Source organism: Oreochromis aureus, linkage group 7 (assembly GCF_013358895.1).
Source record: "Oreochromis aureus strain Israel breed Guangdong linkage group 7, ZZ_aureus, whole genome shotgun sequence".
NCBI lineage: Eukaryota > Metazoa > Chordata > Actinopteri > Cichliformes > Cichlidae > Oreochromis > Oreochromis aureus.
Genome location: NC_052948.1, coordinates 40356687 through 40374220, shown reverse-complemented (window position 1 = coordinate 40374220; position 17534 = coordinate 40356687). Strand labels below are relative to the sequence as shown.

Here is a 17534-nt window from a genome sequence, read left to right as displayed (position 1 = left end):
GGTGGCAAGTGTCAATCAGTGCTTTAAAAAATTTTTTTTAATAAATACATACAAATAAAATGGTCTAACGTTAGCATATGTAAAGTTGTTGTATTTATAAGTTGTACGTAATTTAAGGTATCTGTCATATTAGATGCATATGATAATGACTATAACCCATATGAGAGATCTTTCTTTAGGTAGATGCTATTTCCTGAGATCGAGAGCTTGAGTTGAGGTGCAAAAATTGAGGTGGCAAAAGAAGGGGTGGGAACTGGGAGATGGTAAGGGGGTGTGGAGGGTGAGGGCCAGCGAAAGGAGAGAGCAAGCGATCATTGGGGGGTGGGGAGGGGTGCGGGAGCTCAGGGAGAGGGATGGATTCAGTTCCCACACTTCTAATTACTGTGTCACTGGAGACTGAAAGGGGACTGCCCCTGGCCCTAGGGAATTTGCCGGGGCCGGTCGCAGAGAGGGTGCAGCAGTGGAGGGAGGGAAGGGGACAGAGGGCCAGAGGGGAGGAAGGGAAGGAAGGGTGGAAATAAAGAGGGTGTATGACACAGGAACTCTCTCCATAGTCCTTTCTTTTGGTTTTACCTCATCACATTCACACTAGAGGTGAACCCCTTTACCGTGAGTCCCCTCCCTCTCACCTACCCAGATACCCCAACCTCTCACCTCCGACCCACTTATGCTTAACCCTTCCTTGCCCTCCTCCACCTCAGTCCTCTCTTTCTCTTCAGCCTTTGTTTGCAACCATGTTCTGCTTCCTTTCTACCCAAACCCTCCTTTTTCAACCTCCCCCTCTAGCTCCCTGCCTTTCTAATGCCCTGGGCCTCTCCTATGTCTCCTGTTGATATGAACAAGACTCCAAGAGACACTTTGAAGTGAGTTTGAATTCACACATACACATATTCTCCTGTCTTATCCTCATTATTGCCACTTAACCCTGAGCCCCTTTCCTCTTTCATTTCCCTTTATCTCATCCTCCCATATCCTGTCCACTGTGAGTTATGTCTGTCCTGATAACATTTATGATGACTCAGATAGACGCGTAACCAAGTTGTCCTTTCTCACATGTTGCCCAAAACAGGATATAGCCCGCTTCAGACTACTGGAAATAGTCTGTGTAGTTTAGCTGAGCTTGCTGTCTGGATGGAGTATGTAGGACTCCTACCTCAGCTATCAATTAGTCAGAGAAGCACTAACGACATTAACATATTTGTCAGAATTTCAGTCATAGTATCTCATTACGAACCAGTTGGCCCTTTTGAATCCCAGTAAAGTCCTTCATAAGGACAGTTTTCTTTTCTTTCATCTCTTTCCAGAGTCACCAGGTTTTGCGTTTCCATCGTCTTTCTTTCCTTTTTCATTTCTCTCAAACCATTTCCTGGGTCCCTGATGTGTTCATCAGAATTAAATGTAGTGGGTTGTAGAACTTGAGCGGTTACATTTTTTGGACTAAAGACTTTTAAGTTTAAATTGAATCATCAAATTTTTTTCAAGTTAAAATAAGAACAAAAGCACTTATTTGATAGTGCAGTTATGTTTTGGTCCCAAAATATCAACAGCACAGGCTAATTATTTATTCATTTTTTGAAACATAGATGTAATTTGTGTTGAAAGTATAAGATAAATGCACATATAAAGCAGTGCCACAACCATATAAGCTTTGTTATTAAATGATAAAGTTGTTTTTACAAGTGAACAGCATGCCTGAACATTTCTACGCTGTCAACAGAGCTGCATGTGAGGACACATTTGTACAACACAGCTGGATCTTACATACACAGTTAATTGCCAGGTAAAGTCACAGTAGTCACCTAGCTGCCAGCCATATAATGGCAATTTTATGCCCGCTGTGCAGTACCTCGAGGATGGCACTGGACGACAAAGTTGATCTTAGTCATCTGCTGTCGCTATCCATCATTTCTGCAGGTTGTGTACCACTTCTTTTTTGTAACCTATCCCGTTGAGCCACTTTTGCCAAAGCTGGCGGTCACAAGTATACATTCATGTCAGTTTTTACCACTATTTTAAAATTATATCAGTGCAGAAGATTCATAATTATGTAGAGGGAGATATAACAGCATTTGAAAAGATAAGACTTTTTTTGGGGGGGGGGGACACAACTCTGCAGCTTTTTGCTTCTGGTTTTGACCCCCCTATATCAGCAATGATGTGGAGGTGTTATAGGAAAGGCCACACTTATCATTCAGGAGAATGATGCAGCTACTACATGTACCGTAATGGCAAGCATAAATGGATGACTGTGGTTGCGTGATGATGATGATGATACGAATGACTAATTTTGGGTATACTCACGTCTTAACCTGTTGTTTGCATGCTCTAAGCAGGCAGCACATTCTCCTAAATCAGTGTTTTTTAGCGGTGAGAAAGCATGTGAAGCTGCCTATGAACTGTTTGACACATGTGAGAAAGGGCAACTTCAGACATTGTCCCAACCTGATTCTCCTGCCATTGTTTGGAGTTCATGCATGAAAACAGCTTAAGTCACAGATTCCCAAAGTGGATGCTGCAGCATCCTAGGGTGCCTCATTCACAGACTTTGCTCATTCGGGGAATTGAGCTGTTTTAGTTGTAGCTATTTTGAGTCTGGGTAAATAAAAAATAAAAAAAGTGAATTCGCAAACAGTTCTGGATATAATCATGGGTGTGAATGTCATGGCAATTCGGGGCTTAATTGATGATGATTTCTTTGAGGTGTTCTTTTTTTCAGGGTGGAATGATTGTAGAACATAGATCTTTAAGCACTTAAAAAAAAGAATTGCAAAAAGTGCACGTTTTAATTTCTTTTGGATTTTCTCCAATCCACACAGCATCAAAAGTACAGTATACATACAGGCTAAAATACATACACCCCCATTAATATTTGGTTAAATATTCCATAGCAAGTTGTACCTTGACCATCAAGCACCTGGTAGAATACTGGGTGGACATGTGGCCAGTCTTCCTGCCAAAATTGGTAGAGTTCTTTTAATCAGTTGGCTTTCTGGCATGGATCAAGCATTTAAGCATAGTCCACAAATTGTCCATGGAATTGAGGTCAGGATGTTGGAAAAGTAATTCAAAAGCCTAATTTGCCATTTCTAAACAGCTGCAGATTCCAGGATCAAACAATTCAAGCAACTGTATGCAAGTAGAAGTCATTTGGATATGTCACCACTTTGGCTACTTCTGGAAGAAGACCCAAACTGTCAGCTCAACTGTCAGTCAAATGCCTTCTCGAGAAGTTTTACAGTAAGATTTGGCCACACTGACCAGAAGTATGTTCGGGGGAGTTAAGGAGAGAGTTTCAAACCTAAGAACAATATCAGCTGTTAAGTGTGATGGTAGTAGCATCATGCTGTGGCCCTGTTTTGCTACGATTGATACCGGTACATTGCACAAAGTGGATGGAATAATGAAGAAGGATTACCTCCAGATTCTTCGAATTCCCCTTAGATCAAGAGCTAGAAACTTGAGCACCACTGGGTGTTCCAACAGGAGAAACACATGTCAACATGTGTATTCTTGGAGTGGATAGAGCAGCCTAACATTTTGCTTCTAGAAAAGCCCTGAGCTAAATCCTACTGAAAATCTGTGGGTTATGCTTAAAAGCCAGGTCTGTGCCATGAAACCAACCAATTTAAATGAACTACGAAATGATCTACAAATTCAGCCAAGAAAAGTCGTCAGATATCCAAAATTATGCCAGAAGCTTGTTGGTGGCTACCAAAAACATCTGGTCAAGGTAAAATGTTCTAAGGGACATATAACCAAATATTATGGTGACTGCGATAGGGGTGTATATATAGTTTTGAACCCTATGTGGATTAAGATTTTTAAGCCATTAAAGACATATGCTGTAAGAATAATTTACTTCATACAGCTTCTTGTAGTCCGTGCTCCGTGCTCTTCCGCTCCTGTGTGTCCCCGCACACCGTGCTTGCTGCTGTTATCTTCCACGCTCCTTCCTGGAGAAAATAACAAAGAAGCAACTGTCAGGACACTCAACCACTGCAGGCATGCACTCACTTAACTTGGCTCACAAAGAACACTAACGGGGAGTCTCACACAATGATCCCGCGCCGAGGAGTGCTCAGCCACTCTCTTAAGTAGCTCCCCGACAAGGCTTCATTAGCTGCAGGTGTGGCCAGCCTCCAGACAGGACACACCCACCAGGCCTGCCTGAAACCCAGTGCTCAGCCACACCCATACACGCACCCACTTGCCTATACATACAAGCATGGAGAACACAAGGACAGCAGCACAGTGCAGCAAACTTACATAATATAAAACGAGTCCACAAATGCTCATGGACCCTGGGTCGCTCAGACCCAGGTCCCTGACATATGAACAATTGACTGTACTGCTTGTCCTCTACTTGGAAAAATAATTCACCACATTATGCAACAAGTCCTCACACAGAACAATAACTTACACTGACTTTGTCTAAAAGGACTGACATCATAGTGGGTTGGTACTACCTAGAGTCTGCACTCAGCTTTGCAGATCGCTATCTATATGTTGTACTTGTTTACTGTTATCTGAGTTCACTATCAAGAATACCTGGAACAGCTGTTCTGCAAGCAAGAAGTTGTAACCTACAAATAACTTCTTTGTAATCGTGTAAAACAAATGTAAAAACTGGTCTTTGTTTTGTTTTTTGTTTTTTGTTTTTTGTTTGTGTTTTTTTTCATACTTCTCCCCTTCGCCATGATTTCCGCTGTCACTTCATTTCCTATTGAGGCCTGCTCTTTCACAAATCAGCATTAGATCTGTTGGCATCACCACAGGACTATACACTGTTGTTTTTTTGGAGAACTGCTTTTGAGCCTCCAGTCCTCCACTCTGTGAAGCCTAACACCTTTGCAAACACAGTACCTTTAATTCTCTTAAGACTGTTAAGGGCAGTCTTCACAGTGGTGCTAATAAAGTAAGTTTTATCTTGCTAATTTGAAGGTTGTATATCAGATTGCAAGGGAAATCAGTTTACTGACTACTCTGTCTCAGGCAGTATGCAAGTCTCCACCACCAATGATCTGTGTAATATTTCACAGTCCTTTAAGATGATGTGAGATGACACTTAAAGTTAGATAACTCTGTAGAGCTTTTATTAAATCCTGTTGTGACAGGACAAAATGCACCACTATTGGCTTTTTGAACTCTCATGTCTGATTATGCAACCATTTGAATTCCAAATTTGACTATCGCCTTGACTGTCCAAAAGCACGTGGGAGAATATTTTCTTCTTCATTTCCTCAAATCAGTTCAGAAGACAACAGACCAGACCAGACCGGCAGCAGCAGCAGCCACCACTGCTGACAGTATTTACAGTCCTGGATGAATCACTCTGCATTATAATAACATTCCCTGCGTTCTTCTACATCAAGAACAGCTTAGGAAAAAAGTAAAAGTAAGAGGAGGGGTGAGGAGGAACGCTGGGGGATGAAGTATGCACCGGCAACACTAGATGTTGTGCAAAGGAATCTGTTGTTGGCTCTCCCATGACGAGACTGTGTATGTGTATGCGCACGCAGATATAGTTCAGGTTGGTTGATTCAGTGGGTGGAATTTCAGTTTGAGTTTGTGGGTGTAGTGACAGTTTGAGAACTGTCAGCGCATGTCGAGGAAAGCTGTGGATGTCGTAACATCAGCGTGAATGGGTGCAGTGAAGGCATGGGAAAAATGAGTGCATTGAGATGGTTTTAGTGTATAAGCACGTGTAAACGTCACGCCGCCTAAGCAGATGGTGGGAAAACATTTGGAGCACCACTTTTGTCTCAAAAGAACAAATATCAGCTAACGGTGGCATGGATGCTCTGCACTGTGGAGAACCAGTTGTCTTTAATTGGCCATGTGACAGCACCACAAAACCCACCATTTGTCTCCTCGGCAACAGTGCAAGAACAAAAGAAAGATGGGAGGAAGAGGAAAGTGCTTACCGTAACATAAAAAATATCTTGTAGCATAGCTATGATAATCACATGCACATCTACCATCTATACAGTTCTGTGCTTTCAGTAACATTAACAAATCCATGCAGAAAAATTACTTGAAGTGTCATGTATGTGATTATACTCCAACTATCCAGTATTCCTGTTACTAGTATTCATATTCATATCATAGGATAATTAAAAACACAGAGCCAGTGAATTTCTACTTTTCCCCCTTTTATTCAAATAATTAACTATCAGAACTGTTTGCAGGATAATTTCCTATTGATTAATTAAGCTTTTAGCTGTAGTTTGGAAACAGATTGCCAACATAATTAACCAATTAACTTAGTAGGCCAATTGTTTTATCTAATGCACCACTTGATGTGTAGCCCATCTAACATTAAAATAACAGGATTTAAAATTAAATTAAAATTAAGTCCCATTAAAAAAAAAAAAAAAAAAAAAAAATATATATATATATATATATATATATATATATATATACATACATACATACATACATATATATATATATATATATATATATACATATATATATATATATATATATATATATATATATATATATATACATACATACATACATATATAGATCAGCCTGTCAATAGAAGCTTAAGGTTTGATCCATTTAAATAAATGTGCTTTTTATGTTTTTAAAATAAGCTGTTTTTATCCCTCCATCAAAGCCAACTGCCCAACACTGTCAAGGGACCCTTTTAGCTGGTTGTTTTCCTGAGCTGTTCGGCTTAGACTGGCCCCAGCTATCTGGCATCTGAGAAGAAAAAAGGAGTACTTAGGGAAGAAGAGAAAGAAAGGGGTTAGAGGTGAGAAGCAACCAGAGAAGTAGAGGGAAATGGAAGAAAACACTGTAAGAGGGTATATGGAGCATCAATGAAGACATAGAAGAGATAGAAGAGAGAAGACATATGTTCAGTGGGAGACATAGAGGTAGAGGTTGAAGGTTGAATGTGTTTTTTTTAAAGAAGAAGAACAGAGCAAGCTGACTGTGCAGTGCCAAGAGAAAGCATGTGCTGTTTGTGTGATGACTAGACTGTTATCTGCAAGACTGCATTACCTCTTTTAAAAGGACTAATAAAGATGGACTAAGAGTGTAAAACAGAGAAGGAAGTAAAAGGTAAATTGTTGAGACCAAGCTGGAGGTGATAAAATGGTCAAATGTAGGAAAACAAAGTTGACATGAGATTGAAACAAGAACTAAAAAGAATGAGAGAGATGGACTAAACAAGCAGTAGAGAAAACCTGCTTTACATATTGTCAAGAAAAGTAAAAAAAAAAAAAAAAGTAAAATAATGCAAACTTTATCATGATGAGATAAAACAGAAAGAAAAACTATTAAATGGTACACAAAGACTACAAAAAAAAAGGGTAATTTAACACATTGGCAGCCAGTGCCTAGGAATTGTGGAAATACTGTATGTACATTATAGTAAGATGTATTGTTTCAGTCATATACTGTAAAAACATGATCTAAAATTGAACAAGAATTAGTTAAATGAGTAAAGCATAGATTAATTTTTTTTGGCCGTTTAAAACCGTTATAGGGCAGCACGGTGGCACAGTGGTTAGCACTGTTGCCGCACAGCAAGAAGGTCCTGTGTTCAATTCCACCATCAGGCCGGGGTCTTTCTGTGTGGAGTTTGCATGTTCTCCCCGTGTTTGCGTGGGTTCCCTCCGGGTACTCCGGCTTCCTCCCACCGTCCAAAGACATGCAGTTTGAGGGGATAGGTTAATTGGATAATCCAAATTGTCACTAGGTGTGAATGTGTGAGTGAATGTGAGCGTGAATGGTTGTCTGTCCCTGTGTGTTGGCCCTGCGACAGACTGGCGACCTGTCCAGGGTGTACCCTGCCTCTCGCCCTATGACAGCTGGGATAGGCTCCAGCGCCCCCCGCGACCCTGAAAAGGATAAGCGGAAGCGAATGGATGGATGGATGGATAAAACCGTTATAATTTAAAACAACTAACTGAGGCGAGCACAAATGGTAAATGGCCTGTATTTATATAGCGCTTTACTAGTCCCTAAGGACCCCAAAGCGCTTTACATATCCAGTCATTCACCCATTCACGCACACATTCACACACTGGTGATGGCAAGCTACGTTGTAGCCACAGCCACCCTGGGGCGCACTGACAGAGGCGAGGCTGCCGGACACTGGCGCCACCGGGCCCTCTGACCACCACCAGTAGGCAACGGGTGAAGTGTCTTGCCCAAGGACACAACGACCGAGACTGTCCGAGCCGGGGCTCGAACCGGCAACCTTCCAATTACAAGGCGAACTCCCAACTCTTGAGCCACGATCGCCCAAGGAGCAGTCTTGGAGAAAAAAAGTTAATGAGGACATGCAGAAGGTTGGGGTGACAGAGGAGGGTGCAAGGATAGGATGAGATGGCAGTAGATCCTCCCAGGGAACAGCCAAAAGAAGAATAATAGTTGAGATCGAAACATGTGGCACACCTGTTTTGAAAGATTTAAAAACAAGCTAAGTAGATTGGGAGTATCCCCTTTGTGTTTATCCTTATAGTTGAAATACAGAGCACACAGCATCTAAAATGAACTTTTTAACTGTCAGTAATTAAATTAAAATCTGAATTGAAGAAGTCATGTCATCAAAACTGTGCAAACTGTTTGCTGTTACCAGCTGTGCTCAAAAAGTTTGCATGCTTGATCTCCTCCACTGTCGTAAAAAGGGGTTCCTTCAACTTGAGTTTCATTTTGAGAAGAGGACAAACTCTCATGGGGACTAGAGCTGGTGAGGCAAAAAGATTTTGTTAGTGTGGTCGAAAAGTCCTGCATGACAAGCTAGCAAGTACCACAGAGAAGTGCAGGTGAAGATTACACTAAAACTCAGGGAGTTTTAGTGTAATCTGCTGACGGATGAATTCACAATAACGCAATTGTAAATAATAATAATTATAATAATAACAACCCTGATGAGCACACTTCTGTTTGCACTCCTTAAATGATGTACTTCTTCTGGACTTGAAAAATTCAGACTCTTCCATTGAAAACAAGAGATGCATCTCGCGTCACTATCATCCTCCATAGGAAATTTGGGCCCGTTTACTGTAGTGAAGTCACGGAGCACACAGTCAGCAGCAGTCACCTTGGAGGTGCCTGAGAAGATGATCTTACAGGGGAGATTTTTAAATTTTATTATTATTTTACGGGCTGGTTCATAAACTCGATCACGTCTCGTTAAATAGAGAACAAACTGCCCCTATAGTGAACGGCTTTTTTGCACTTGGCATCTGTTGAGCTCTGACTCTGCTCAAGATGCAGTTAAGAGCACAATTACCACAGTCATGTCATATTTTGTGATTTGTATCCTTGGGAACATTAAGAAAGACTTCTACAATTTGTGCTTCATGCAGGTGAAATGAGTGGGTGCAAGATGACTCAGGGAAGGGTGTGCATTTCTGTATGAGTTCCATGTGAGTTTTTACATCTTCTCCATGCCTGTGCGGTGTATATAAATATGTGTGTGTGAGAGAGAGAGAGAGGGGTGAGGTGAGTCAGAGGAAGGTGTGTGTGATGTCAAGCCTGGGCAGGCTCTGCTGTGGTCCAAGTTCAAGTTGCTGTCAGGTGGTAGTGGTTAGTTAGGAGAGCTGGTAATTACCTCAGGCTGTCAGATTGAGATACTGGCCAGACACCCGCAGGATACTGTGGGAAAGTGAAGTTAACGGGTCACTGCAGTATCTTCCTCATGCTGCTGTAGCAGTAGAGAAACAACCCTTAGAGGTTTAGATAATGTAGTATACAGGAAGAGTTTTTGGGCATCTATCTACAAAAGTGAAATTAAGTAATAAGTGTGTTTTAAGGAACAATAGCAATGTAACAAATATGCATTATACCCACATATAAATTCAAAGATGCGCTTTGTTTTGTTTTTAAGTCAGTGTTAATTCAGCTGGACTTATTATTTGTTGTTTACTGCTTGTTTTCAGACGTTTTCGCTCTATGTAATTATACACTTTATTTTCTTCGTTTTAAGTAATTTATGCCCATGTTCTGATTAACAGGCTCTGTACTAACCATCTTAATTCACTAATATTTATCAGTTTCCCTTCATATTAATCAGCTGTATTGTGGTAACACACACAAAAATTTAAGTCCAGAGCAACTTGTTCTCTTTGTAAGTACATTTTTTTAAATAAAGCCTTCACTAATTATTTGATCATTTAATAGAAATCATATTGGCACAGTGTATGTTTTTTTTCTCACCACCTAAGTAAATGGCATTACAGTGTCTCAGGCTTTATTTTACCCTCAATGATAAGATTTTCAGTTAATGATTAACACTAAAATTCTGCCGGTCTTTTCTCAGCTAAATGAAAGTGTTTCCACTCTTTTCTTCTGTCACGAACTTGGTGTGCAAACTCTCTGACGACATTCATAAACAGAATGTGTAGATAAAGGACAATTTTTGTTGGCAAAACTTTCTGGTTTCCTTTTTTGCCTGTTTGTAGTCCTACTGCCATTGACAAATCATGTTTCAGCAGGTTTTGGTTGATTGCAGATAAACAATCTGTGGAGAGCAAATGAGGGGTGAAGTGCATTAGATACCCATCAGCTGTGTTCAGGTGATGATTTAGCTTTTTTAAATTTTTATTTATTTATTTGTTTATTTATTTATTGTCATTTGCAGACAATTACCAACTGACTGCTTATGCTAGACAGTCAGAAAATAGACAGCTGCCTTTGGAAGCTAAATCAAGAGACTATCTGATGGGTTCCCATTGCATACCATGACCTTGGGACTATGGTCTGTTCGCTTTTGCTTGCTCATCAATCCCACGTTTCTACAGGAGTCTGAGTCAGATTGTTTCCAAGATCAGCATAAAATCCAACTTAAAATAAATCTACACAATCTTACAGGAGTAACAGCATTTTATGTCTGCTCAACGAAATGACAGGGGATTCAAACAGCAGAACTTCCCAGATGTGGGAACAATGAATCTCTGGTCATGAATGTTTTCTTTTGCTTTCCTTGGGAAGAGTTTTTAAGTTTCTTGAAAAAAAGGAGAGGGAAAAAAGTTCCTTTCTTACATACAGCATTTATGCTTTAGACCACAGCAACCTCGGACAGTGGAATTTTAAGTATTTTTTAACCTTTACTCAGATTTACAAATTTACATAAAGACTTCAGCGAGAACCTTTTCAAAGGGAGATGAAGATGCAGTTTGTGCTCCCCTTTCACTCCTCTCCTCTCCAGTTCCCACGCTGTCCTTTACCTGACTTACCACAATTTGAATCAAATCACTAGTGTCCAATTGGCTGCTGTGATCATGTGACCGGCATCAGCCCTACAAGCACCGCCTTTTGAGATTGGTCTAGGATTTTCCCATGGGAGCTGCATACAGAGCCAGTGCTGTGTGTGTGTTTGAGCACGTTAGGGGAAAAAGTCCCACCACCACCTCCTCTCTGCTGTCCCCACTTTCTTTCCTCTTTTTTTTTTTTCTTTTTTCCACCACCTCCCGTCCTTTAAAACACAGTATCAGACTTTAGATGGCCTTTGTTGTCACAGCAAGGGACGTTAAGAGTGTGAGAGTGCCTTAGATTCCCTGAAAAAACATGGAACAAAGGCCAGAGCAGCTCAATGTAGTACGTGCCTAAAACTTTCTAGAGCTTTCAATTTAAAAAAAATCTAAATTGTTTTAAAAAATTTTATGTGATTGCCAATTTCACTTTTGGTGGTCCTTTGATCATTAGTCACTCGTCTGGGTTTTATGTAGAACAGCCTAGTGGCGATGAGTTGCAGTAAGTGTTGAGCTTTTGCATCTTCACATCTTTTGTTTAAAAACCAAAAGAGAAAATAAAATCATGGTGTCTGACTAACCTGCAGAATGCCGTGTCAAAACGAGCCTGTCCAAACGAGCAGAGTCAACTTTGTATGTTTTTGGTACCTTTTAAGGTTTCATTATAGTGTATGTTTATTTACTGTGTGTCTGTCTGTGTTTTAAATACTGTCTGGCTTTAAGAATTTTGTTGTGTGACCACATAGTGATGATAAAGAATCTTTTGAATTTTGTACTTGAAATGGTTTAATGAAGCCTATTCCCTGTGTGACAGCTGCATACCTGAGAATTCTGCTAGTTAAGTAATGATGTAGGATAAACAAACACCAGCTGTCGGAGAGTAATTTTTCTTATCAGCACATCTGCTAATGTGACAAATTGAAAAAGAAAATCACTTCGTACTTAGCTCATTTGTCTAACAGAGCTCTGCAGGATCTCTGATTAATTATAGAATTATTTTCATCCAGGTTGCGTGTGTGTGAGACGATGTGCGTGTGTGCCTGCCCGTCCGTGGCTTAGCTTTGAGAGTTCAGAGCAGGTTCTGGCTTGCTCAACTCTGGGAAACTTTGAGCTGAGCAAATAGCTCGGTCTGTTTTCCTGGCTGCCGCCACAGTCGTATGTGTCAACCATGTGTATGTGCTGTTAGCATCTCTGTCCATGCAGTTTGTATGCTCAGTGTAGTGTAGCCTGTGCAAATTGTGAAGTATTTTATCTGTGCGGTTAATTTTTGTCTGTGTGTGTGTGTGTGTGTGTGTTTGCATGTTACGTGGTTTTGTGTATGCGTGTAATTCAGCGTACAAAGAGGAGTTCATGCATGCAGCCAGGGAGAAGTAGTCTTCATTCCCACAGACAAGACAGATGATTACACCTCTACTATTCCCACACCTCCAGTGTTTCTTCCCCTCTTTTCCCTGCATGCCCTCTGTCACCAAAAAGGCTAACACTGCTCTACATGTGCACACAAATGAGATGACTTGCTATTGTTTGGGGTGGGTGTATGCTCCTGAATTTTCCCAGGTGAAGAGAGGCAAACCTTAAGTGAACTAGTCAAGGATCACTCTTGTGCGAGTGGTTTGATTTACAGCCCACTACTAAGTAGAATGCTGTTTACCGGGCGGAGACCTGATGTATTGACAAGGCTTTTAGCGCTGACATGCTGTCAGGATGTTTACAGACAAATGTAAATGTGTCTGTCTTTGAGTTCGGGGCCGGCACACAAGAGGCCACTAATGTCTTTCCATTTATCAGGGAAGGACGTTATAATACGAACATGTGAATGCTACTGAGGTGTTAACACTGTCTATACACACAAAGATCTGATCGTTCTGTAACACTTATGGCCTTTCACACCAAAGCAAGAACCTGAGAAAAATGTGTCTTTGCTAGTGTGCGAGTAGATCAACGCAAGTTATCAGGCGCCTCAGACCTGTATTTTTCCTAGGTTTTAACATAGGTCTGCAACTTTCTGTTTTAAAGCAGGTTATTAAGGTTAGCCATTTAAGAATTTACTGTGTACTCTGTTGGGTTTTTATTACCTAAGGTAAGGTGATGTTTTAAGTATTTTGGGTCATTACAATGTGAAGCAAACCTAGGTTGTAGTCTGTAATCAGTATCCTGTGTCATATACCGGGTTAGGAGTGACTTGATACTGCACTGTACTTGTAGTTTATTTTTATGTCATCTGTCTGTATATCAAATGTATATCAACCTATTAAGGCAAAAAAAAAAAAAAGAAGATCTAAACACCCTGACAGCTAGAATGAGGGGATTAGATGTCTGTTATGTCTGTCATTTTTCTGTCATAAATTGGCTCCACTTCTCTCATCACTGTTAGTCAATAAAAAAGTTGTTTTATTCAACCAGTTAATCAGATCAGTCAAGCTTCATTTACAAAGTATTTCTCACGCAGGGTAGTACAGTTCCAGGTGTTTCTCAGATCACTGAGAAGCTGATTACAAGGCAATAACCATTAGTAATAAAGAAGAATTCATATGTGATAATGAGCAATTTTTAAATACTTAAAGACAAAACAGCAATAAATAAATAAAAAATATAAATAGCTTATAATTGGAATAAAAGTGCAAATAACATTAAAGAAAAAATAAATAAAAATAAAAATAAAACAAATAGAAAAATTAAAAATAGAGATAAGAAGATAAATAATTACAAAATAGAATCAAATGTACAATTTAAAAAGAAAACCCAGTAAGTGAATAAAAATAAAGTAATGCGATGGAAAGTAAACATCCAACATGATAAAATGGTAAAAAATAAAAGTTTGTGACATCAGTAGCACATGCTCAGTCAAAAGCCAGGCCTATCTAGGTAGGTAGGTCTATGTTTAAAGATTTCATGACTTCCAGCTGCTCTCAGCTCCTCTGGCAGACTTTTCAGGTTGTGGAGGAGCTGAGAGCCTGTGCTCATATACACGAGTGAATCCATCAAGTAAAAGAAAATAATTTTGGAAATTGACAGGCAGCCAGTGGATAGACTTCAGAACTGGTGTAATGTGCTCTCACCTTTGAATATTTCTCAATCAATTATAGGTGATGTAAAACATTTTTATATCAAAGCATTACTGTAATCGAGCCTGCTACATAGCAAAGCATTTGTTTTTCTGCGTCACTCAGAGAGAGAAGGTCACACTCAACGTGGGGCGATCGTGGGCTCAAGAGTTGAGAGTTCGCCTTGTAATCGGAAGGTTACCGGTTCGAGCCCCGGCTCGGACAGTCTCGGTCGTTGTGTCCTTGGGCAAGACACTTCACCCGTTGCCTACTGGTGGTGGTCAGAGGGCCCGGTGGCGCCAGTGTCCGGCAGCCTCGCCTCTGTCAGTGCGCCCCAGGGTGGCTGTGGCTACAACGTAGCTTGCCATCACCAGTGTGTAAATGTGCGTGTGAATGGGTGAATGACTGGATATGTAAAGCGCTTTGGGGTCCTTAGGGACTAGAAAGGCGCTATATAAATACAGGCCATTTACCATTTACACTTAAGAGTATTTTTCAAGTGGGGAAAAGAAAAAAGACTCTACATGACATGTTTCTCTCTCTGAGCTTCAGAGCCTGTGACTATAATTTCAGTTTCGTCCTGCTTGTTGTCAACACATGTATATCTAAATTGCTCAGTGATCACTGGTTAGATGAATGTGAGTCATACTGTGTCCTTAATCGTCACTCCATTTTTTCTTTTTTTAACTGACATGTTGGTCAGAGCTCTCCTCCACCATCATCAAAATATCAAATCCCTACAGTAGACACATTGTTCTCTTTTGAATTTATTATGCGTGTCATTGTGTTGTTTTTGGAGATGGGTATGGAAATGTTAATGTTGTTTGTGGCGGCCGTTGCACTTTCTGACACATTTGCTCAGCCTACATTACACCCACTTAAATAACAGCAAAATGACAGCCACCAGTCAGCTATCATGAAAATGAATATGAAAGTTTTTTGTGATATTTTGCTAGTAAGGAGTTGTTTTTTGTCACATCATCCATCAAGAATAAAGCTGATGATTTTTAATGGTGTCAGGATTTAAAGTACAAATGGTCACATTTGCGACAAGCTTGTAAACAGGCGAGAATATTTTCTTTTTTCCACATTTTTTAATTTTTATATCTGCTGCTGGTGACTGTTTCTTTGTTTCTCCAGGCGTGTAACAGTGATCAGTATGTGGCAGTGCCTCGAGACGATATGGTCGGGATGCTTAAAAAGAAAGGTTTGTCAAACTCACACAGTATTATAGGAAAGGCTATACTTTCTAAAGCATTTAAGGATGAATCTGCAGTCCATTATGTCTGCAGCTATTTTGTCTCAGCATTGATAACCTCACTTCCTTTTCCCTTTAAGAATAAAGAAATACAATTTGTTGTTTTTTTTTTGTAGGACTTCTACCAGACCAGGACAACACTGACCTAATGCACCAGGAAGAGGAGAAGCATGATGACATTTTGACCCCAAAGCTCCCCAGGTATGCTCTTCAGTGTCGCTGGGCCTCCCTTTCAGGGCTGGACCCCGACACCCTGACCTTTCCCGGGGGCGCGCCTATTCAGCTTCACACCGTGCCCCCTACCCTCCTGCCAAGGATCCCTCTTTTCTACATCTGCACCAGATGTGGCAAGGTGTTCTGGGAGGGCTCTCATTTTGGCCGTGTCCTCTCAATGTTTCAGGAGGTCTTGCACATTTCAGACGAAGACAATGAATCTGCTGCAGTGCCCATTACAGCTGCTCAGCAGAATTGACTGTTGTAGAGTCAGTTTACATGAAGACTGTGACATTCAGCTGTCTTATCCCATGCCCCTCTACACATTGAGGAAAGTTCCTGTTCAAGTTTCAACACCAACTCTTCCATAGTTTTCCTGAAGGTAAAGTTGGGTTTGGGCTCTTAAAATACAGTGACATTTCCCCACATGTAATCAACTTTAAATAAATTAGTCAAAGTCAAACGGGTAACAATTCTTCTTTTTTTTTCTTTTTTTTTTATACCTGGATCAACAGATTGCCTCTCAGTGAGCAATGAATGAAGACTTTATTTTTGTTTTTAAGCCACCAATTTTTTTCAGATGGAAATATTTTGACAATTTTTAAATATTTTGTGTTTATAACAGTTTAAAAAAATCATTTACATTTCAAACAGGCAATAGAGTGATCGCATTTAGACCTGATCGTATTTGTTATGAACTGTATTATACCTAAGAAGTGGTTTGCGTTGTGATACTTTGAAATCGAAAGAGTTAATTCTTTAAGAAAGTAAACATATGCATCAATCCTAAGTTTGTTCCATTCAGCAGTTTATGAGGTCACATCCTGTGGAAACTGGTTTTTATTGTTTTGACTTGAACGCCCTGGTAGGTGGCGATAAGGTCAGTTCCTTGGCCATTTTAGTACTCAGTGGTACGATACATTTTTATTCTCTGTGATTACATTCTTGTAATATTTAAATGTTTAAATGCGTGTTTTAATAAAGAGAGTTTTTTTTCCTCTTCTTTCTTAATTTGTAAGAATTTGCAGTGTACTTTCACCAGATGTTTTTGTTTTCAGTATGTTTCTAAATTCACGAAGCAGATGGTAAAGGACCGAGGGTGGACAGATTGATGGGATTATCCAAGCTTTAGCCGTGTCTGTCAGGTGTAGCACGTGTGTTGGTTTTTTGGGGGGGTTTTCTGACCCTGAGGCTGAAGAGTAGTGGGGTCACAGAGTAACCCGGCACATACCAGCAGAATCCCTTCACATTTTCTCATACTCCTTCCCACTGTGAATTTGTGTGATTCCAGACAATTAGATCTCCCAAAATGTTCAAATAGGTTTTGGAAGCTCTGCAATTAAAGATTTTCTGATGTTTTTTTGCTGAGGAAAGTACATGAAGCTACACCAGAAGGCGTAGTTAGTCTTTTTACAGTCATAAAATCTAAGAATCCCTAACTATAGCCAGATGTGCTCTTAATTTTACTGACAGTAATTTTCAAAGACGGGTCATACTGTGAATCACTGAGGTAAATGTGTTTTCAGGAACAAAGACAGCTGCAGAAGAAAAGTTGGAGGTTGGTATCTCAGGATGAAACTTGATGCTCCAGAACATGCACGCTATAGCTTGGTTTATCATGCCATGGGTAACCACGCTGAGGTTTCAGATGTAACGTGTTAAATTTGTGTTACCTGAAACTCCTAGGACTTGACATGCTGGGAGTTTGCAGAGAGCTCAGCAGCCTAAATTTAACTGCAACAAATGCTGGAAATATACTCATAAGACAGTTTATTAGGTACACCTTTCTAGTTTTGGATTGGA

General features: G+C 40.2%; 1 protein-coding gene across 3 annotated transcripts in view; it reads left to right on the top strand.

The window, feature by feature from the left end:
* The window catches only part of exd3 (exonuclease 3'-5' domain containing 3), a 44896-nt gene extending 28169 nt beyond the window's left edge, over window positions 1-16727 (top strand). For 2 of the 3 annotated variants that reach the window (XM_031758833.2, XM_039615167.1), the window contains 2 exons: window positions 15401-15467; window positions 15635-16727. In XM_031758833.2, coding sequence (XP_031614693.1) covers window positions 15401-15467; window positions 15635-15990 — 423 coding nt within the window. In that variant the 3' untranslated portion in view covers window positions 15991-16727. The remainder of the gene's footprint in view (window positions 1-15400; window positions 15468-15634) is intronic. The other variant, XM_039615168.1, reaches the window with a different exon arrangement.
* The last annotated feature ends 807 nt before the right edge of the window (window positions 16728-17534 follow it).